The 23,579-nt window shown below is 37.7% G+C and overlaps 2 protein-coding genes and 1 long non-coding RNA gene across 8 annotated transcripts in view; 1 reads left to right on the top strand and 2 right to left on the bottom strand.

Annotated features, from left to right (window-relative positions):
* LOC127505253 (calcium-responsive transactivator-like) overlaps positions 1-5,706 on the top strand; it is a 38,385-nt gene extending 32,679 nt beyond the window's left edge. For 5 of the 6 annotated variants that reach the window (XM_051880691.1, XM_051880689.1, XM_051880690.1 and 2 more), the window contains one exon: positions 379-5,706. In XM_051880691.1, coding sequence (XP_051736651.1) covers positions 379-405 — 27 coding nt within the window. In that variant the 3' untranslated portion in view covers positions 406-5,706. The remainder of the gene's footprint in view (positions 1-378) is intronic. The other variant, XR_007927674.1, reaches the window with a different exon arrangement.
* Positions 815-7,345, bottom strand: LOC127505255 (uncharacterized). The gene is made up of 3 exons (XR_007927678.1): positions 7,180-7,345; positions 3,223-7,102; positions 815-3,113 (listed from the first exon to the last, which is right to left on the bottom strand). It is a non-coding gene; the product is annotated as an uncharacterized LOC127505255 (long non-coding RNA).
* A 2,660-nt stretch (positions 7,346-10,005) lies between these two features.
* kcnk15 (potassium channel, subfamily K, member 15) lies at positions 10,006-20,681 on the bottom strand. Its single transcript, XM_051881066.1, has 2 exons — positions 20,058-20,681; positions 10,006-15,700 (listed from the first exon to the last, which is right to left on the bottom strand). The coding sequence occupies exons 1-2, from the start codon at positions 20,344-20,346 to the stop codon at positions 14,775-14,777; spliced, it is 1,215 nt and encodes a 404-aa protein (XP_051737026.1). The 5' UTR covers positions 20,347-20,681; the 3' UTR covers positions 10,006-14,774.
* Between the last annotated feature and the right edge of the window lie 2,898 nt (positions 20,682-23,579).

Genomic DNA, 23,579 nt, shown 5'->3' with positions numbered 1-23,579 from the left:
AAACATTGATCAATGCATATGACATTGATCATACATGGAGTACATCAAATATGGTAAACAGAAGCTCATACATGCTTGGTTGAAGCGCAAGAACCAATGAGGTTTACGATTGAACTTCCGTGTTTAACATATGTTCTCTATGTCATTGCGTTGATTTCAAACAACATGAGGGTTTGTAAATGATGACAGAATTTCATTTGTGGGTGAAGATTTAATGTTTAAAATGGACATATCAAATATTTAAGTATGTTTAAGTACGTTTAAGTGACTTTAAGTCACGAAGCATTAAAAAACTGTTGATTTATTCATTGTAGTACCAAAATCGCCAATAGCTTTCATTAAATTTCATTAAAAAAAATTTTCTCTCTCTCTGTAAAGGGTCAGTATGGAAACTATCAGCAATAAGGAGACTGAGGAAGCATAGATATTTTTTTGTGGCAGTTCTTTGTGTACAATCCTTTGTTATGCTGAACAACAGGAAGTCAGAGGATTCCACACCAGCCCTTGCTCACAGGTTTGCTACAGAATCAAAACCAAACACTAAATCATAACCGTAAATACAATTTTTGACAGTCTGGAATTATTTTTTAATCCTACTTTTATCATACAGGATATGTTATTTTGTATACCAGCACAACGATGTCTCCGATACCTTTGATTATTATTATTTATTTTGTTTTTTAACCTTGGATTTATTTTATTGTCTGAATGGATGGATGAATGGATAAATGTTCAGATAGCACAAATGAAAATATTAATCTACCACGGATATCCATTTTTATTTATTTATTTATATTTTTTTTTAAAATACTGGAAACATAGGAAAATTGCAGATAAATATCCAAAGTTGAAATTTACTTGCATAATATGTTGTATATAGATTTCTTTATTGGAATCCTCATACATATTTATTTCTAAGTATTGTACAATGTTCTTTAACAGTTGCCGGTGTGGAGTTATTCTCATCATGTTTTATGGGATAGAGTGTTTAGAATATAGACATTTTCATGCCTTATTGTTGCTCTGACACTGTATACTATATCATATGATCAAACGTTAGGGTTATTTATAGACTCAAATTTAAAAAACATTTTGATGGGAGTTAAAGCACACCCAAAAAAATGTGGCAAACTGACATTAAAAGATAGTTTTCACTGGCTGTCAAACAGCTTTTATACCATATTGCACAAATAATCTGTGACAATTAATTTAGTAAAAATGATTATCTGTAATTTGAATATTGATACCAAGTATGCATATATGTAGTATATACACTGATATGAAAACATCAAGTTATCACAATTGTACAGACATCTGTGATCATCAAATATGTTACATCTCCATCTTTACTGTTCTGTATTGCTTATAATATATGGACCATTTTTTTAAATTGATAAATATGAAAAATAAATCAAGTTTCATCCCTATCTTTCATGTTTGCGCTGGTTTCCTTTTGTTGTGATTTATTTATTTATTTATTTTTTTACAAATAAGCTAAAGTCAAGCTGCGATACAGGACCAGATGGAGATACCAAAACATCACTATACCAGCCCCCTCTTGGCTGGACTGCGTATTCTGATTTACTATGCACACCAAAATACACATAATATAAAGGCATTCTAACCATGTTGAAACTCAATCTGACGGCGAGTCAACACTGTCAGTAAACAGTTTCTCCGTCAGAGTACTCGTGTGTGCTTGAAGCGTCTGATGCCCACAAATTGTAGTCTGTTTCTGATTGTAACTGACAATGAATGTTAATGACAGTGTTAAAATACAGTGTTAATACAGTGGTTTCTGATATCAGACAAAACTTGAATTGGCTTTGGATACACCTGGAAGTGAGCGTTAAGCCTAGTAAGTATACAAATTACATGACGGAAATTGAAGTCAGTAACGTAATCTATTAAATTACACATTTTAGGTAATAGAATCGGACTAATTTTTGATTACTTTTAGATTGCTTTAGTTTTGACCTAACTTGTTTGTTGTGTTCAAGGTATCAATATGAAGCCAGGCCACAGCAGGTGAACGGGTTACATCTTTTCTTTATTACTATCTCTTAACACACATGCAACTCTTGCTCATCATTATTCTTTTCCTCACCTCTTTTCTATTTGTATTTCCCCTAATAACATCTGTTTCCCCCTAGTGGTCTCAGTAAGTATTGCACTGAATAACAGGACACCACATCTCCCCCATTACGTAAAGCTATTTCACTTAGTACCGATTAACTCAAAACAGTTATTAATTTCAATATGAACCAATAAGCTTCCACCTTATTATGACTACGTTCCTTTACAGTAGTTAAGCAACTGCAGTTATTAAATTCTAACTCTCAGGAACATTTCACTTCTTCATAAATTCAACAGAATAACAGCATCTTAACATGACTATTTTCAATCTCCATCTGTGCTATACATACATATAGTCAGTAATTCAAACTACCATATACCCTTATTTGCTGTAAAATAAACAATATTTACCGCTGTCGAACAGAACGTCTTTCTTTGCTCTGTTCAGTGTTCGGAACACATCAGCAGCAGACAGATCTTGAGGTCGACTTTAGAACCTCTGGAACCAAGGACAAGTGAGAAGAACAAGGACAAGTTCCACAGGCTGTGTGAACTTTGAATGTCCTTTGGGAACATGCGTTGGTTTGCGTACACGCACTCTATTCCCCACCTGAAATGTAGGCACTCGAGCCCCTTGTTTCGCATTAGAGTATTCTAATGAGTATACTTCATTTTGTTTTGATGAATTGACACTCGTTGTCTGACTTCCTGGTCCTGTGTGTTACAGGAGTAGTAACACAGTAAGTCTGGTTCTCATTTTCCTTCCGTACAACAGTTTAAATGCTGCATGTGGAGTAGAACGGTAGGTTTGCAAAAAGTCCAAGACTGCTTGTTTCCATGGCCGCTTCTGTAGAATGGCCATTTGCACACAGTCTTTAAGAACCTTATTGATCCTTTCCACAGCCCCATTGGCCGCAGGATGGTATACGGACGTTTTGGTGTGCACAATATTCCGTTTGTCCAGGAAAGCGGTAAAGATTGAAGAGGTAAGTTGCGGTCCATTATCTGTTACCAGACATTCAGGGTTTCCATGTCTGCTGAAAACAGAATTCGAGAATCCAATTATTACAAATCTCGTAATGGAGGGTGTAAATGCCACTTCAGGCCATTTTGAGTAATAGTCTGTCAACGTAATGGCGTATCTACAGTCATAAGCAGCTGTCTCAAAGGGTCCTACTATATCTAAGCCAAACTTCAACCATGGGCCGTCAGGAAGAGGCACCAGCTGTAATGAAGAAGCAGTAGTCTTTGCCGTCCTGTCTGACTCTTGGCACAACGAACATGCTGCAATCTGAGTTTGAACCATAGCGTCTATTCCTGGAAACCAATACAGCTCACGCAAACGCTGTTTGGTCCTTACTATGCCCTGATGATTCTCATGTGCTAAAGTGACTATGGTTCTGCGCAATGTCATCAAGGGTCGCAACGACATCAGGGTCATACAAAGCTAATGCTGGGCTTGAAACCAGCAATTGCTTCACAGTGCAAAAGCAGCTCTCCACTTCCTCATTCCACTGAAATGGTCCCTCTTGGCGGAAGGACCATCTATAAAATTATACATATATCTTTATGACATGAAAGAGTCGTAAATATTTTACGGTTTTTAGCTGTAAAAATGTAATAATGCTACGTTTAAATGCTGCCAATACGTCCATATTGTACGTTTCAGCACCTATCCAAAAGTACAAAAATGTACGTTTTGTGTCTTTGAAAGTTACCTATTAATACCTATGTATTAACAATGAGACCAGGCTGAACAGTACTATATAAGTTGCAATCAAACTTGTGCTTCTGTTCTGTATCGCATATGAAAGAGAAAGACATGAGCTTCCACAAGCACAATCTCACAATGCAAAATCTCCTTAGTGCCCCTGCAGGACAAACTGAAGTACACAGAATCAGAATGAGAATTATTGCCAAGCTTACACTCACAATGAATTTGTCTTAGTGACAGAAGCTACAGTGCACAGACAAAAATAACAAGAAGACACACATAATAAAAATAAAACAAAGATAAGTGAATAAAATATATAAAAATAAACAATAGACAACATACAAATATTCTTTATACAGTTAAGCATATATAAGGAAATCTGAATAAAAGGCAGGATAAGTTAAATAAATATAAGCATTTATAATAAATATATTGCTTTATTACAACGTCTCAAAACAACAGGTTTAAATAAAAGGATTTAAATATCATATAAAGACACACTGTAAAGTAATTGTAGGTTTGTTTGTTTGTTTTTTGTTTTATTTTTTCCTTTCCATTCTGTGCTCCACACTCCTGTCCAGTTGGTGGCGGTAATGCACCATGAGCTCTCTCTTTATTTATTTATTTATTTATTTATTTATTTTTATTGATTGCAATCTTGTGAACAATGAACATATAAAGGCAAATACTAGGAGAAACAAATACAATGATAAAAAGAATGTAAATGCAATCATAAAAAAAAATGGACAATGCTCTCATTTCCTTCTTTGCAGAAAACACAATTTCAAGTCGATTTCTCACCTGTTTTACAGGATAATCCAGTGATCAATCTTGAATGAACCTCCATAATTTTATCAGAACAACGGGTCTAAAGACACACCTTAACAAAAATATGCTTTTCACTCCAATAGTGTAAAAATATACATTTTTAATTGAATATTGATGGAGCAACAGATTTTGTGTGAAAATAAATCATAAAACTGGTTTGTTTTGTTTACAAATCATATAAATGAGGTGGCGAGGGGGATCTTTTACCCCACAAACACACGGTGCAAAACCAGCATGGGGCAAAAGACACACAAATACTTTAGCTAAAATAATATGATTTTATAATGTCTAAGTTAAAACTTAAAAATGTAAAAAATGTAAACTTTAAAAAATACAGAAACAAAATTATTTAAAAAATTAAAGATTCTGAAAGCATTGAAGGAGATCCCATAATAATTTAATATAGATTTATAGTTGTAACAATAAATGATGTTTTATTATATTATATGATTAATATCATATTTTAAAATATGATGGTTACATTATAAATATGGTGATTATCTCTAAGGTGGACGCTGAACTTAATTTATGATATTTACCATCTGAATCTAACCATGTCATGTCATCAAATGGAAAGTCAGCAGCTGTTTATTATCATGTTAATTATTATGTCTTTCACTCCAACAGCAGGAGTACTTTTACCCCAAATACCGTACTTTTACATATTCTTCTGTTACTGAAAAACTGCTGCTTTAATTACCTTGAACAAAACTGAAAATCATTGACAAGACCTTTGTCTCAAAATATATACAGTAATTTTATAGATTCTCATTTGCTACTTAAATCTACAACATTTTAAATAAACATCAAATACTAGATCAAATTACCACAGAATCAACTTTGTGTTGCTGTCGGCAATTGCTTCAAGAATCAGACAAATTTCAACATTCATTGTCAAAATCGGTTGTTAAGAAAAGTGCTGAGCTGAATTTTTGTGCCATCTAGTGGTTTATAAGAGAATAAAGTCAAATGCACCTTTTACCCCGTGCACCTTTAGCCCCACTGTACCCGATTTTTGATGCGAAAAGTTTTATATATATATATATATATATATATATTTTTTTTTTTTTTTTTTTTTTTTTTTTTTATTGAACAATAAACAAGTAAAATGACAAGAAAATATCCCAAGAAAATACATTTTAGATGCGAAAAGTTTAGAAATTAGCAAACAGACACACTTGACTGAAATAATCAGGTAAATGTCAATTACATCGTGTCCTAACCAGACGCGACGCAACGAAGTTGGGCAGTTGGACATAGTGGTGTATTAGAGGTAAAAAATTGATAAATACTGTACGGTTTCTCGCACAAACCGATCGTTTCGTGTCTTAGGACATCAATGTGTCGTCATGAGCCGCAGGGTTTAATTTGGATTTGTCTGTGCATGTTTTTTTGTCTGTGCATGTTTTTTTGACTCTTATAGATGGAGTTCCCATTGACATGCATTATACGATTGACAGACTGCAACGGTTGGAGTTAAAAATCATCATTTGTGTTCTACTGAAGAAACAAAGTCACCTACATCTTGGATGCCCTGGGGGTAAGCAGATAAACATCGAATTTTCATTTTTGGGTGAACTATCCCTTTAAGATGGTTTTGGGAAACAAAGCCCTGGTCTGTTATTGTTGTTTTCCGGTAGTGTAATGTGGACATTTAACAAAAACACGTGTATTTAACATTACATTGAAGGCCAGGGTGCCCTTCTGTGCCTCCACTGCGCGATTGTGCTGTTGTGATTTAATGTGCTGAGTAATGTCATTTTTTTTTCCACCATGTCCAATATTAACATCAGTGCAACACTTTGCAAAAGGCGTGGGCATTGTCAATATGGCTTCGAGATATATCTTCTGTCCAGCTATTGTTAAATTTACATGTATATTTTGTTTTTTCGCCGGAGCACCACCAAGTCTTCTCCTCCCATTTCTACCAGTGGTGCTTGATTCAACTTCCCGTGTCTACTACCTGTGCAGATATCAACAGCACAACTGGGTTGTAGGTTGCCAGGTTGAGGTCACAAATGGGTTGAAATTTGTATGATGTGTCGATTGTGAGTAGAATGTGTTTCATTCAAGATCTGGCAACTGGACAACCTTGGAATAATATATTAATATTTTTATTCATATAACGAGGTTTGGGCCATACAAATTACGGGAGTTTCCCAGGAGAAATAACAAAATGGTAAGGGGGCGGTAGATGTGTGTGAAATACGGGAGACTCCCAGGAAAAACGGGAGTGTTGACAGATATGATCCGTCCGTCTTTCTATCTATCTATCAGTTTGTGTCATGTAGCACCTTTATCTCTCCACCCATCTATCATTTCCAGTGTATGTGTGAGAGCTCAGATCTTCTGCAGTGAGACTCACTGTTTTGGACGATGTCCTGCATCTTCTTCCAGACTCTGAACGTTAGGTTGCCCAAGTAACGTGGCACATGAATCAAAGCTCCAGAAGCCATCTGTGGATCCGGCTGCGAGCTCTGGACTCTGGAAGAACATTCAGGAATCAGAACTGCAGTGGTCTTGGATCAGAAGCAGAGAGACCACAGGAGCAGATCACTCACCTTTTCATTGAGACTGGAAACTCCTGGAGAACAAACACACCATTTATCATCAACAACTCAATCAATGAACCAATATTCTGAAATCAGACCTTCAGAAAGCAGACGTCAGTGGCTTTCATCATCTCCTCCATGTCTTTGATTGTGTGTGAAAGAGCTGAGATGTGTCTGTTCACATCATTAATATCAGAGGTAAACTCGGATACCCGACATATAATGGATCCAGAAGCAGATTGATGCTCGTCATTTACAGAAATAATGAACTGGAATGCTGCTTTGAAACAATCTGTACTATAATAAGTTCTATATAAATAAAATAAAGGTGGAGCCCATTTTATAAAGTATATCAAATCATATAGTGATCTTATGAGTCTGGATTCTGTTTCCTCACCTTGATGTGTTGAACTGTTTTCTCAAACTCTCTTTTCATTTTTTCATTGCGTTTATGTTTCTTCTGTAAGGACTTCAGTGCTGTATTGAGCTCTTCCTAGAATTTAAAGAGAAAATCTATCAGACACAATATTTCTCTAATATATTCATGTATGTAATATGAGCAAAATGGTACTGATAAATATATGACCTGCTTTAATCTTTAGATATAAACCTGTCTTACCTTATATGATGAAACTACTTCACTGATGGGTCTGAATTTATGATTGTCATGTTGTTTTGAATCTCTGCACACTAAACACACAGGCTGTTTGTCCTCCAGACAGAAGAGTTTGAGTTCCTCACTGTGTAAACTGCAGATCTCCTCAGATCCTGATGAACGCCTCTCATTTCTCTCCTTCAGGAACGACTCACACAAGTTCTTTAATGCTAGATTATATGGAGGATTGTCTTTTGAGGATCTTCTCCTGCAGACAGGATTCTTGATTCTCCAGAACTGTTGAAGACACTCTTTACAGACACTGTGACTACATGATAAAATAACAGGAGCCTTGAAGATTTCATAGCAGACGGGACAAATATAATCATCTTCAGCTACTGAAGCCATTTTCACTTTTTAAGCTCCAGCAATATAAGCTTTACTTTCACTTTCTGAACGACGGTTTCAAAAATGAATCACCATGAGAATCACAAAAATCCGCTGTCTGTTCAGAAACAAACATCTCAAAAATCCTTCTTGAAAGTGTTTCTCCTCATTCTCCACTGATCGCTGATTATTTATTGACTTTGTCGAGACACCGTAAGTATGACAGAAAGGAGAAATAACAAATCAGTTATTTACCTGAATAAACAGTGGGTTACATCGCTATTTTGAAGTAATTAAACTCACAGCTTCATTGTTAACAGAGAGAGAAACTGAACAGACACAGATATTAATCTCTCTTGGTAATTAATTCAAATAAATGTAATCTTATGCACGACTTTAATTTATAGATCACAAACGAACACAAATAATTTAAATTTATCGATTTATTTCCAATGCCATACAAAAGAAGAAAAAACATATGCTGATAATCTCAGGAAAAAAGTCAGGAAACAAAAAATCTCATGGGACTCTTTCACACATGAACAAAGTATAGACAGTCTTCCGCTTTGTCTAGATATTATTCTCAAACTGCTTAAATGCTTATTCCTTTGTTTGGCTGATCAGACTTTTGCCCTAAGAAAACAGCTGTCAAGCAACATTACAAAAAGAGAAAAGTTACAAATTGAAACAACATAGAGAGAAGAGTGTAAAAAAGAAACTATAGCCATTTTCTGTGTCCAAATGCTAAATTAATTATTAAATAAACTAAGTTAATTAATAGGTTGTTTGCAATCACGTGGTTCTGGTGACGCGAGAAATTAATGTGGAGGGCAAGCAGTGAAAATTAGAATGGAAGAGATGGGGAAAAGTCTGTACTGTGCTGGTTTAGAAAGGTATAAACAGAAAATTACAACATATTTTGGACGTGAACCTTATGTTTTGAAGAGGAGCGATTTTTCTACTGAATTGAAAGACTTGACTGCCATCGAGACATAGATATAGAGAATGTGAAGCTGCCGTCACGCCGCGTTCTGGTCTGGGTTTGCTTATATCGCGCTGCCTTTCTGCTAGTGACGTTAAGGGCAGTATTTTTGTTTTTCTGTTGTGATTGTGAAAAATGTCGCCATTGTAAGTCATTTATGCCGAATCGACAATTGCAACAGAAGCTCACATCATCTTTCAGGGAAAAAACTGGACGGTGTAATTTTTGCCTTTTCTATGTGTAAAAACACTAAGGGAAGCAGGTGGTGACGGGGAGATGCCGTATATCAAATCTAATAATGTCACTGATTGAACCCACTCATGTGCAAACAACCTATTAGTTAAGCTATTATACAATGTCTCATTGTAAAGAAAGTCTATATGTTATTACTAAATCTCTGGACACTTTATTTACAAAGGAAAAGAAAGTCTGCGGAGACAAAGTGGATTCTGCAAGTGACAAATCATTGCATTTTTAATCAGTTTACTCAAGGGACTAAACATTTTACTTGTGTCCAGATTGCAGTAGCTGAATCCTAAGGTTCTTGTGATTTCTGGCAAAGATATCCACAAACTAATCAAGATTTAGTGATTTTGCTCAACCTGTTGTCTGCCATGCTACTTCTGAGATGAGTTTTGATCAGCTTCAGGCAGAAGCTGCGCTTACATGCAGCAGTACTGACTGGAAGTGTTATTTTACACAGCATAAAGAAATCCTGGAAAAGATCCTTATACGGCTCAACAAAAACAGCAAGATCTAATATACTGTATGGTTTCTGTATCCCAAAAACAACCCGAAGAACCAACAGGTTGCATTATACCATGTTTTCTTTTGTAAAGTTTATTTACAAAACAAGAATGACACTCTCAACTGTTTTGAATTCAGTTTATGTTACATGATCCATGTTTACATTACTGTACAAAATTATTCCCAAGTTTCACCTTTTATATAGATAGTGATGAGACTGAAAAACACTTGTGTAGGTGTTCAGCTACATCTAATAGTTTTGACATTTCATTTTTTGTTTTTAGATTTTTTTAGACCAACCGCCAACTGAAGACCTGCATCAATGAGCACAGAAGTTTTATTAGAAGGACACACATCCATTCTCCTGTGGCCAGACATTTTGTAGATGCTGGTCACAAACTTACTGACTTGAGATTTTGTGGTATTCAGAGATTGACGAGCTCAAGAAGAGGTGGTGACTCTAACAAAAGATTATTACAATTTGAAGCTAAGTGAATTTATTATATGGACTGTGTACATCCAAAGGGATTGAATGAAGAACTTCAACTGTCATGTTTTCTATGAATTATAACTTGTTGCTCCAAAATACAGTTATTGTTCTCTAATTTATTTATATCATGATGATCATTACAAAAATGTTGTGGTAATTTTGTATACATATTTTTCAACTTACAGTTGATATACTTTGTAATTTAGTATGTTATACATATTCTTTTTTCTTTGATGTTGGATTATTATCATCATTATTAATGTTTTTTTTCCTTTTTTCCCCTTTCTTTTTCTTTTTGGATTATTTTCATGTAGTATGGTAAATAATTTGTTTGGATTATTTGTTATAGTTTAGTTCAATCGATTATGTGATCTATGCAACCATGTGACTCCTTAAATCAAGATGGCTCCTGAACTAAGCATTGTAAGGCCCTGTCCCAAATGGCACACTTCATGTGCACTTTCAGTCTTGTGGACTTACAATGGTCACTGCATGCGTGTGTCCGTTAAGTCCACAAGACCGTAGGGTGTCCCATTCATCATTTAAGCTTAAAGAAGGGTGCTCGTGAGCGCCCCCTTTGCGGCTGCTATGCACCCTCGATGCGCACTTCTGCTGAGCCCGCAAGACTGTGAGCTATGCAGAGGACTTTACCCGGCATTTAAAGCGGCATTACGTCGTGAAAGTGCGGACTCAGAGGAAGACCGTGAGGGTTTAGGGTGCCATTTGGGACAGGGCCAAAGTTTGGCATTAACAAAGGTCACATGTGACCGAAACGTTTGCTCTTTTTTTCAGGAAAGTTTTGTTTGTCTCCCATCTGATGTTTTTTCATCTTTGGTGGAGTGTGCGGACTCTTTTGAAATTATATTTTTGTCTACGCACCTCATTTGGACTTGTTTGAAGGCGCGGTGACTACTCTTCATTTTTTTTTGATTTGGAATATATTTCAATATGGTATTACTGTAGAAATGAAGCAAATTTCTGTCTTATTTTATGTTAGAGGTTTTGAAAAGAGTATGTAAACATGTGCAAATTGGCCTGTGTAGAGTTTTGCTAGTGTTTGTGTCTGAATGAGAAATTAATTTGATGAATTTGAAAATGAATAATCCACAGTTTAGCTCACATAGACTGCACATGTTGTGATCACTGTGTGAAGGTCTCACAAAAGGCCTTGTTATTACCTTACTTGTAAAAGGGTTTATGAATTATTCTTATTGAATTATATAGACTTTCACAATGAAAATGTCCCGCAGATCAGATAGAATCATTTTCTGTCTCTGCATTAATTTTGTCATACTTTTCTTGTTCTAGCTACATCCTAAACAACTGAAAAAACTAATAACAATAAAAACTAAAGTAACATAATAAGCATAGGCATTCATCATTATATATTGTGCAAACATTGCAAAACAACCATAACATGCACATGCTTGAATACTGAAACCAAAGATGATTTTCCCAATTGTGTACATCGATACTGATTTAACTGATATCTGTTTCTGACCACAGAAGAAGGTTTTAAATGTATTTGTCTAGTAAAATGCATATTGTGAATCACCATATAGTAGTAACTGCTCCTTCAGGCCTCTTGATGTTACCAGGGGTTCAGTGTCTTGCTGTAATGCTAAGGTCCAATGAAGACCTGAAGATGATGATAGTAAAACTCACAAGGTTTATTAAAGTAATCCAAACAGATAGACAACATGCGAAACAGCGAGCAAATGAGACGCAAACAATACCAGACAACTAAACAGAACACAGGCAGGAACTTAAATACACAGTGATGATGATTTACTAAAAGACGAACAGCTGTGATGATAAGTGTTCGTGTCCATGGTAACTGATCCACTGCCGCTTCAATATATATCTTTTGAGTGATTTATAATCCAGTTATTAATCAATATTTATCCTTCTAAATATTAAATGATTTGAATGACTTCTTTAATGTATGTTAAAGCATTTATTTACCTTTTCATCTTCAAACACAAGAAAATAATGATGAATATTGTCTGTACCTCTCACTGAGAGAAAAGTACAACTTATCTATATGTTTTGGGGAAATATCCTGCTCAAAGTACTTTAACCTCGGAGGAGCTACGCATCCTTTGCATCTATGTATGTGTGCAGGTATTCTTGTTGCAGAGCAGTATTGGTGAAAGATGAACAACTGGCACCCTGAACGATGGAATGACTTGTTTTTCCCAACAAATTGGCGCCTAAAAGAGCAGTTCTATGACCTGGAGGAGGTCACCCCGTGCCTAAACCCGGGTTTTGTTGTCATCTGTGGACTGTGTTTGAGTATAACTGCTGCTGCATTGAATGTGTACGCAGAGCTGCCAACAAACTCCTTGTTATTGTTGAAGCTATCTTCTGCTGATGAGACGGCAAACTATATTCTTCAGTAAAATTTTCTACAATTTATTTTTTTAAACTCTGACTCCAAGTCTTCATTCATCACATCTGATCTTTGGGTCTTTAACTGTAAATTCCCCTATTAAGTGGCGTAATGACTGACCAAGGGGGAGCCGATGGGACGAGGGAACCCAGTGGAGCCACTATGTTTTGGGGAAATATCCTGCTCAACCAACTTCAACCTTAGGAAAGCTATGCATCCTTTGTATCTATGTATGTGTGCTGGTATTGCACTGGTGAAGCTGAAGGTGGGAGGAGCCGAGGCGAAGCCGACAGGTCGAGATGGAGCGAAGTGATCAGAGGCTGGAGGCAGAGCCGTAGGATCCTTACGCACAGGCACTCCTGATGGTTGCGCGACCTGCGGCTCGACGTCATAGCAAGAACTCCCCGGAGATGGCGCAGGGCTACAAACATCCAGCAGTGACAGGGCTGGAGGACTGGCTGAGCTCTGTGGTGGTGGTGGTGGTGGTGATGAAACGAGACTTGACAGGATGACAGTAATCATAACACAGTCCAGAAATGTTGAAGCAAAGTATAAATTCCAGTCCATAATGTTCACAATGCTGTCCTTACACAGCGATGATTCATCAGTCTTAGAGTCCTTACAGTTCTTCATAAGCAATAACGATTCAGATACCGGGTGGGATAGGGTGGGAGTTGACAAGTTTGAAGTCCATCAGCCAGTCCTCCATCTTCATTCCCTTTGGCTGTTGGTGTCGCGGGCTCATTCCCCTGGTAAGGTCCACTTCCGGGGTGATGGTGAGCCCTGTCTCTCCTCCTCGGGCTCTGGGTCACACGTCGCGGCTGGTTGACCCTCAACATCTGCGGGGGGCACACGCGATTCCTCCATGGTCAGTGGTGTTGAAGTTAGCTCTGGGTCTTGTCTGTTCTCTGGACCTCTGAACACCTGATGATGGCCTCCTTCCAGTCAAGTCCCTTGGGGTCTGGGTGGTCGATGGGATGATAGAAGTTAGCCCCGATCCAGAAAAGTGACTTCAGGGTCTTGTCGTCATTGGGGCAAGTGAGTTCAAGGTGACAAAATCCCTCTGTGAAAATGAAAAAGTTCGGGCTCTCATGAGCCACGGCAGCGAATTGAGCTGCATAATCTATTTTGGTCCGGTATTCTGTAACGCTAAGGCCCATTGAAGGAGAAAATGATGATAGTAAACCTTACAGGGTTTATTAAAGTAATCCAAACAGAAGCCAACATGCGAAACAGCGTGTATACACACAAACTATACCGGACAACTAAACAGAACACAAGCAGGAACTTAAATACACAGTGATGATTAACTTAAATACAAATAGCTTTGATGATGAGTGTTAGTGTCCATGGTAACTGACGAGTGGCGGGAAACTAGAACAAAGGAAAATCTAAATAAACCAAACGTGACAGTGACACTTGCTCAAAGGCACAATGGTGAGAAGATTAGCCTCTCAGTAAATCTCGTACTTTTAAGTCACTTTCATTTTCAACATTCTCATATCATGTAAAAACACTAAAAGGCAGTTTCCTTGCTTGAGGCTGGTCTATCATTGTGTGCACTAGTGCAGTTCCTATACAGCAGAAATCTAAAGGTTTGAGATCATCTAAGTATCTTTACACTTTCATTGTGCCCCTAAAACAAGCCACATAACTTCCAGTTGAAATGGATATTTATCAGTATTTGTAATGTTCTTTTGGGGCTTAAAATATAGCATCCGATCATAGCAAAGTAAGTGCTGTACAGGTATTCAGATGACAGTTAAATGCCCAATATTTCGATATTTTAAAAAAACTGTTACAGTTATCATATGTATCTCCTTTAACATAAACTCAAAGTACGCAATTGCTGTCCTTTAAAAAGACATGCTTATTCATCTTTAAGAGGTTTAGAAATACTTCAAACTTCTGTATATTGTCTTTGCTGACTTGCGCTACAAAACATATGCTCCCTCAGTTTACTCGCTGTCTAAACCAGACAACAGCCCACTAGTTCTTTCCAGCAAAGCTATTACAGTGACTTCCTCCGTACGCCTGGCAGCTCTCTGAAGCTGAGCCCAGGGGAAAGTGTGCTGCCTGGAGAGGAAAGAACGGTATTGTTCCTGGTTGAGGAGCTGCCTTGTATCTTGTAAGAAACAGAGTTGTAGTACACTGAGTTAATATTGTACTCAGGGCACTGGTTTTGGGACGGGGTTGGGCTGTTACAGAGGCCCAAGTGATAGCAGATCCAGGTGCACAGCAGGCTCAGATGGGACCGAGACTGGCACGGGTTTGTGTGTAACGGCAGAGGCGAGTACAGCTCGCGCTCCTCTGCCGGGGATGGGATGAGGTTGGTGCAGCTGGTCCCCTCCTCTATGGGCAAGAAGAGGTTGCTATGGCAGTGATTGTCCCGCCCAGAATTCATGGCTGTGAAGTTACGACCCCTCTTCAGTGAGGCCCGTTCCTGAGCATCCCGCCTCTCATCCTCGCTGTTCATAGTGAGGAACCTCAACACCACCAAGTTGAGGAACGCTCCGATCACTGTCAACCCCACAAGGATGTACATGAAACTAAAGACTACATAAGGTGTCTTTTCTTGGAGGTCCTCCTTCTTTTGAAGAGCCACGAAGTCCCCAAAGCCAATGGTGGTGAGAGTGATGAAACAGTAGTAGTATGCGTGGAAGAACGTCCAGCCCTCGAAGTGTGAGAAGGCCGCGGCTCCCACGCACAGAGTTCCCAGGCAGGACAAGAAACCTACTAAAACCATGTTTTCCATGGAAATCTCTGTGCGATGAAGCCCTAGGCATTTCTTGACGCGGCTAAGGAGGTAGCGGACAAACGTGTTCATTCTCTCACCCAGACTCTGGAACATCACCAGTGTAAGAGGGATGCCCAGGACGGCATAGAACATGCAGAAGACCTTTCCCGCATCTGTGCCGGGGGCTGCATGGCCGTAACCTGCAGAAAAGCAGTGCCAATGCAACATCTCAGTCAGATCGGAGGAATGAGACAGACATCAATTGCAAAAATCATGCTTCAGAGATAAGTTTGTCAATGTTAGTCAGAAAGATTGGTTACACTTGTTACAAGTCCTTGTCCTTGTTACCATATAATTAGATAAATAAGTAGCAATTTCTTGGGGGTAATGTTACGTTTAGGATAAGCTCACAAAGACAAAAGAAGACTGCTAGAACATCAACTTTAATAAATAAACTGCAGACAGGAGTAATACACACGCTAACATAAACGAGAACTGACAAACACTGAAGGAGAACTGAAGACTTATAAGTAGCCCTGTTGAAAAAAAACAGCATATGCTGGGTTAGGTATGTTTTGAAGCATGGAAGCTGGTTTGAGCTGGTTTATGCTGGTCCTTAGCTGGAGCTAGTTGCTTACGACCAGCACTTGACCAGCTTAAACCAGCTCATGACCAGCTAAGGCTGGGTGCACACTGTGCGATTTATAATAGTTCTTTACGATTGTTGCTTGTCAGACTCAACGAACATAATCATCATGTCACACTGTGGGATCTCAGTTGTTATTTATGTCAGAATGTACAACAGTCAAGATGTGTTAAAAATGGACGCACATAAGAAAACTTGTCCAGAGATTTACATCATCAACCCATTCACGTTTCAATTTGATGTTCGTCATAGGAGAAGTCACACTGCAGGACTGTACGCCAAATCTTCTGACACTGCCAGAATTTCGTCTGAGGTAAGATTTGATAGCAATGGTCATTAATCGGCTGTCGGTGAACATGTCAAACTAGAGATAAAAAAACAACAGATTTTAGCCTAGGATCAGAGGAATCTTTTAGGATTATCAAAATTTCTCTCAGACGACCAAATCATGGCCAAAATCATACAGTGTGCACCCGGCTTAAGCCGCTAAGTTAAGACCGTCTTAAGAACTAGTCTGATCAACAATCAATTAAGACCTAACAAAGAATTTTTGTCAGAGTTTGCTGATCTGCTGACAATTGTGTGTCTTAAATTTAGGCGTGTTATGATTCTAGGGGATTTTAACATTCATGTTGATGAGAAAGCCAATGTTCTGGCCAAGTACTTTTTATCTCTGCTGGACTGTTATAATTTTAGAAAGTTTGTTGATTTCCCTACTTACTGCAAAGGCCATACACTGGATTTAGTTATTGCAAACTATGATTTGCTGTCAGGATTTTCCTCTGTTGATGTCGGTCTATCTGACCATTCCGCTGTCTTTTTTTAACTTAGATATAGCTTCAAGTAGGCAGGAATTACACACTGTTTCATTTTGTAAATGACAATAAATTGACATTACTATTTTTGCTGAATCCATCCAGTTGAGGATAAAATTATTCTGTTAAATAATGTCCTCTGCCAATTTGAACATATTTGCTCCTTTAAAATCACGCACTCTCTTTTGTACACTCAGCTCCTTGGTATAACTACAATCTGCTCTCAAAGAAGGTAGCTTGTCGCAAACTGGAGCGAAAGTGTCGTTTTTCAGGTTTGAGCGTTTTTCAAAAGTGCAGCTTTTGACACCATCGATCACTCACTGTTACTTAGTCGACTTGAATCTGTCTTTGGTGTAACGGAGACTGCTCCTGGTTGGTTCAGATCCTATTTTTCTGATCGCAGTCACTTTGTTTTTATGGATGGGCACAGATCAGAAGTTGGTTCTGTTAGTATGGGTGTCCCCCAGGGCTCAGTTATAGGTCCTTTGTTTTTATTTATGTTTACCCACTCTCAATTATTGAGATCTCTCAACCTTAACTATCATTTTTATGTGGACGATACCCAGATTTACATCCACTCAAAACCATGTTAAGACATGGACATATCCCATCTTTCAAACTGTATTTTGGAGATTAAGATATGGATGTCTAGGAACTTCCTGTGCTTGAATAGTTCCAAAACTGAAGTCATGCTTCTTGGCTTTCCCCATCAACTGTGTAATGCTGGTTCCTTAGCTTTGTCTGTTTTTTTATTTACAAAGTAAATAAAAAAAATCTTGGAGTTATTTTTGATGCCAGTCTGTTGTTTGAGCCTTTTGTGCAGAACGCTGTTAAGACTTTGTTCTTTCATCTATTGCATGTCTAAGACCTATGCTGTCTTTTTCTATCGCTGAAAGGTTGATTAATTAATTTGTTTTCTCACGGATAGACTATTGTAATGCCCTTCTTGTTGGAGTTTTCAAATCCTGTATTAACAAACTTCAATATCTGCAAAATTCGGCATCCAAAATTTTGTGTGGGGCTAGGACTATTGACCATATAACCCCTATTTTGTCATCGTTGCATTGGCTACCAGTAAGATTCCATGTTGATTTTAAAATCCTTATGTTAATATACAAGGCTTCGCATGGTCTTGCCGAACTCTAGGGGTGACAGGGCTTTCTTATCTTATGCCCCCAAATTGTGGAATTCTTGCGTCCCATCTGACATCAGGGATGCAAAATCATTAGTCATCTTTAAACCGAGTCTTAAAACTTTTTATTTCAGGATTGCTTTTAATTGACTAATTTTGCTTTATTTTGTTATTTATTCAGTGTTATTTCATGCTTCTTTTTCTGTATTGCTCTGTACTTTGAGTTTTATATTGTTGTGCTAGCATGTGTTGTACAGCGCTTTGAGAACGCAACTTTTAAAGGTGCTATACAAAATACATTTATTATTATTATTATGAATTAGTTAGGGCTAATCAGACTTACTTTTGAATTCAAATTAGACCAATATGCCTTTTTATGCAACCAACTTTCAAAAAAAAAAAAAGTTATGATCAGTCCAGTTAGTATCTTTTGTGTCTAAGCAGTTTATGCAACTGGCCCTGTTGATGTCTGGTCTTTTACTGTAGAATTTACAACAAGGTCTTGGAAAAACATGCAGTGACTTATTGGATGACCAACACTCAACATAGGATTCCTCAGAGACAATGGGTTCAACATCCAAGGAACACTGATAATGATAAATTTTATATGTTGAATTCTCTGTAGGTTGCTGTCAGATGCATAAATGGTAATGGAGGTGTGGCTCAATTTAATTCTGTTGTTTTAATGCTAATTGTCACCATAATGAGGATCTGGAGCTGGTTTGAGTACCACAGTCCTCACATCCTCCTATAGGTGTGTGGTGGAAAGTATCCTCACATCATTTTGTGGTGTGGAAACTGTGGTGAAGTCTGCACAGAGGAACACTGGCAGCAGTTTTTAAACAATTGAGGACATTTACTCCAGCAGATGCAGGGACAGGGCTCCATTCACGCCATGACAACCAGGCTCAGAAACAGCTTCTTTCCAGAAGCTGTTCGACTTACAAATTCTTCTTCTCTTTTATGCACAATAACATCTATAAACTAGGGACTTTCACGTGTAATACAGTTTTTAATGAGCTGTATTAAAAGCACATTTTATAGACTTTCACATGTGCAATAATGTTCACATTACAGATGTTTTATGTGCAATAACACTTGACTATTTCTATTTATTAATACTCATTATTTGCATTGTCTTGTTTAATCTCAGATTGTATTATCGTTGTTGTACTTGGTACTTGGTTTCGTTCCTCTCATGTACTCATGTTATAGAATGACAATAAAAAATCCTTGAATCATTGAATCGTTTAATAATGATGATTAGTGTTCCATTTGATTGTGATCTTTAGACCTTGTATATTCATATAAAATTTCTGCTCTGAAGTGTGACATTTGTTTTTATAATTTTACATCTGTTGTTTATTTACAGTCTTACTGGCAACTAAAATTGCCAGTAAAGCAGTGTCAATTTTACAGTAAATTTCTTAGAGTGTACTAAGTAATATTAATTAACATAATTAATTTAGGGTTGGGGTTTGGCTTAGGGTTAGTTGCTTGTAATTATGCATAATTTACTGTTATTACTATAGTAAGTACATGTAATAAATGTAACAAAAACATTGTAATAAAGTGTTACAAAAAGTTTTAAGTTTGTAGGTTACATTCTTTAAAAAAAAAAATTTAAAATTGTATTTATTTATTTATTTTTATTTTATATTTATTATTATTATTATTATTTGCAGTGATGCCTTGGAAGAACCATTTTTAGTTCCTCAAAGAACCTTTCAGTGAACGTTCTTAAAAGAACCAAATTCTTTAGTGTGAAGAACATTTTAATAATCTATAAAGAACATTTTTCCGCTAGAACATTTTGTGCAATGGAAGGATGGAGGTTAAAGGTTCTTCATGAAACCATGGATGCCATTAAATAACCTTTATTTTTAAGAATGTGTGATTAGTCATGCTATAGTTAATAATTCCTCTATTCCCAATGCTTGTTAGCAAGTAACACTGAAACTCACCTATCGTGGTGATGACAGTTATGGCAAAGTAAAAAGATCCAGCGAATTTCCACTGTCTGCCAGCGCGATGGGGCTCTGCCTGCAGCACTACCCGCTCGATCTCCCGATAGTCATCCTCAGTGAAACGATACTTCCTCTTCATGTCGCTGCGCTTCTGTTCTAGGAAGCGTTTCCGCGCGCTCTCAGTCTCGGACTCCAGCGCGTCAAAGACCGCGGCGCCCACCAGCAGGTAAGAGAACATGCAGAGGATGAGGGAGAGCGTGCGCACGTTCTGCTTTTTCATCTTCATCTTCAGAGGAGCTCGAACAGGTTGCGTGATTCAGTGCATCGGTATTAACGCTCAGTCTATGGGGTTTCTTGGTTTATGTGGCATTGAGGAATAGAGAATCCAGGTATTCTGTCAGACTCGTGTCTGAGGAAGAACATAGCGTACCGTTTTCATGTCCTCGTCAATTGTTGCAGGTAAATTCGTAGAGATGTGGTAGAGATCAAACTACAGTCTTCCTGTTATGCGCAAATCGTGCGAAGGAGGTTTCAAAACTGAATCTGTCATGTCTGGCGACCAATAAAATCTCCTGAACTCCAGCTGCACTCACAGTCATGCTCATACCCTTGTGTGTGGGAAGATGTTTATCTCGCGTACTGGTTATTTCAAGTGTGATCATTGCAGGCTGAAGAATCAAGAAAGCCATAATTCGCTTTAGCTTTGATTGTTTGCGAGAGGATGCGAGCAGACGCCTCTTGTCGCTGTTCATGGTACTGAACTTCAGCTTTAAGTTTAAATTGTCAAGAATTTACATTATTAAAGAGATTTATTTTTACAATAATTCACTGTGACATCAACGCATGGGTCATCACTGTGAAACAACAGCAGAATAATGTGATATCACAGTAATTTACTGCTTTTGTTTTACTGTGAATAATGCAAGGAATGCCATGGGTGGTTGTTCTTTTCTAGTTTTAACATTGGTTTCAGAATCCATGACATTGGGAGATATCATTAGGAAGCATGGTGTTAGTTTTCACTGTTACACTGATGATACTCAGCTCTATATTTCTTCACGCCCTGACGAAACTTCCCAATTCACAAAATTAAATGACATAAACTGGATGATCTAGTAATTTCCTATTACTAAATTCAGAAAAAACAGAGATTCTAATTATTGGCCCAAAAACTTCTGTACGTAATAACCTAGAATACTGTCTAAAACTTGATGGCTGCTCTGTTAGGTCTTTGTCGTCAGTTAGGAACCTGGGTGTGCTCTTTGATACCAATCTTTCATTTGAAAGCCACATTTCTAACATCTGTAAAACCGCATTCTTCCATCTTAAAAATATATCTAAACTACAACATATGCTCTCGATGACAAATGCGGAACAGTTCATGCATTCATGACCTCAAGGTTAGATTACTGTAACGCTGTACTGGGTGGTTGCCCTGCTCGCTTGATAAACAAACTACAGCTCATACAAAATGCAGCAGCTAGGGTTCTTACTAGAACCAGGAAGTATGACCATATTAGCCCGGTTCTGTCAACACTGCATAGGGAGCCTATTAAACATTGTATAGATTTTAAAATCTTGCTAATTACTTACAAAGCACTAAATGGTTTAGCTCCCCAGTACTTGAGCGAGCTCTTAACGCATTATAGTCCTTCACGTCTATTGCGATCTCAAAATTCTGGCCAGTTGATAATACCTAGAATATCAAAATCAACCGCAGGCGGTAGATCCTTTTCCTATTTAGCACCCAAACTCTGGAACAGTTTTAGCATTGTTCGGGAAGCAGACACACTCTGTCAGTTTAAATCTAGACTAAAAACGCATCTCTTTAACCTGGCATACACATAACACATTATCATATTTCTATAATTCAAATCTGTTAAAGGAATGTTGCTGCATAAATTAGTTCAGCCGGACCTGGGAACACTTCCCATAACACCTGATGTACTTGCTACATCATAAGACCAATGGCATCTACGCTAATATTAGTCTCTGTTTATCCCGAGGTCTACCGTAGTCAGTCAGATCCGTATCCAGATCAGATGGAGGACCTGCATCTAGACATGAGCACAACACGTCCCTGAAGTGCCAGCAGAGATGACCGGCTATGCCCACTTTGGGCTTCAAAAATGCTCTTCAGAAACCTATGGGTGACGTCACAGACACTACGTCCATGTTTTATACAGTCTATGCTTGTGATGCAGCCTGAATCATAATTGCATTTGTTGCCCAGAGGAGAACTGGCCCCCCGACTGAGCCTGGTTTCTCCCAAGGTTTTTTCTCCATTTCTGTCACTAATAGAGTTAAAGTGTGAAAAAGTGTGATCCTCTGTTTGCATTTTTGGTCATTATTTTCATGTTTATTACTGTAAAGCTGCTTTGAAACAATCTGTATTGTATAAAGTGCTATAGACATAAAGATGAATTGACTTGATGTACAAATAATTTTACAATGTAAATCTGTGGTGAAAAATGGAACTGCAGCACATTATATTTGAAAGCCATTGGGGCAGATTTCAGGCTGACCCACTTTTCACGTTACCTTACATAAACCTTGCTCCAGACCAAGACGATATCAATCTGCTTCAGCTATGTGTATATTAGTCTGCATCAGGTTAGTAACTAGGTGGTATGTCTGTTCTTCCTATGTTTAGTATCAAATTAATGAAAGTATAAATCCTTTAGTTTAAACGTGCTCATGTGAGTAGTTTAATTCTGTTGTGTTTGTGTTATGTTTTTCTGAGAATAGACATGACTTGGTTTTCCTCACTGGAATTCCTACATAACTTGCAATATTCTATTTATTGCAATATTCTTGCAATAAATACTACATTAAGGCAATTCTCAGATGGCATTCTATGCATGTGTCATGTGTATTAAAGTCTGTCAATCATCATTAGAGCGCCATCCTCAGGCTGAATAACGCAAGGACATTAGAATTCTGCCAAAAGTGTGTCTGATCTGTTCAGCGATTAGAAAATAAAGCTTACAAAATGTTCATCATAAATTAGCTCTAAGACCCAGTATCTGCCCTACCTAAATTTACAGTCAGGAGCCGCTACTGGTATCAAGTATGATACAGTAGGCTTTATAGGGTTCAAAAGGGTTTAGAGAAATTGTCCTATTAGAAGGCTAATTTAATTTTACTGACACAAATTTCTGATGGTAGGTTCAGCGTCGAGCTGCAAAATTACGTCTCTGTAATCTTCAGTAAAGATTTCATGATGCAACAACATATTCCAATACTTTTGGCTATGGCTGTAACCATTAACAGTACAGGTCTTCATATATTTATAAGTTTGTCCATTCACCACAATACAGTTACCAAAATATGTAAAATGAACATTATCTGACTTATCATCATCTTCTCTTCATTACAGCTGTTGCCATGGTAACCGAATTCAGAAATAGCAGTCCAGTGTTGAGGCCGATCGGCTGTACAGTCTCTGGATGGTAGATGATACTATTTAAAGCCACTGCTGGCGAGCCGAATGTGTGACACACAGAGATGTGTTAACTG

Source organism: Ctenopharyngodon idella, chromosome 22 (genome assembly GCF_019924925.1).
Source record: "Ctenopharyngodon idella isolate HZGC_01 chromosome 22, HZGC01, whole genome shotgun sequence".
Lineage (NCBI taxonomy): Eukaryota > Metazoa > Chordata > Actinopteri > Cypriniformes > Xenocyprididae > Ctenopharyngodon > Ctenopharyngodon idella.
The sequence above is the reverse complement of the archived record's forward strand: the minus strand, read 5'-3'. Positions and strand labels throughout refer to the sequence as shown.

Bases quoted from the DNA above. Each gene is read 5' to 3' on its own strand.
- kcnk15 (XM_051881066.1), bottom strand. From the start codon at position 20,346: ATGAAGATGAAAAAGCAGAACGTGCGCACGCTCTCCCTCATCCTCTGC. The intron at 15,701-20,057 runs GTGAGTTTCAGT...GCTTTTCTGCAG, and splicing joins AACTGTCATCACCACGATAG to GTTACGGCCATGCAGCCCCC.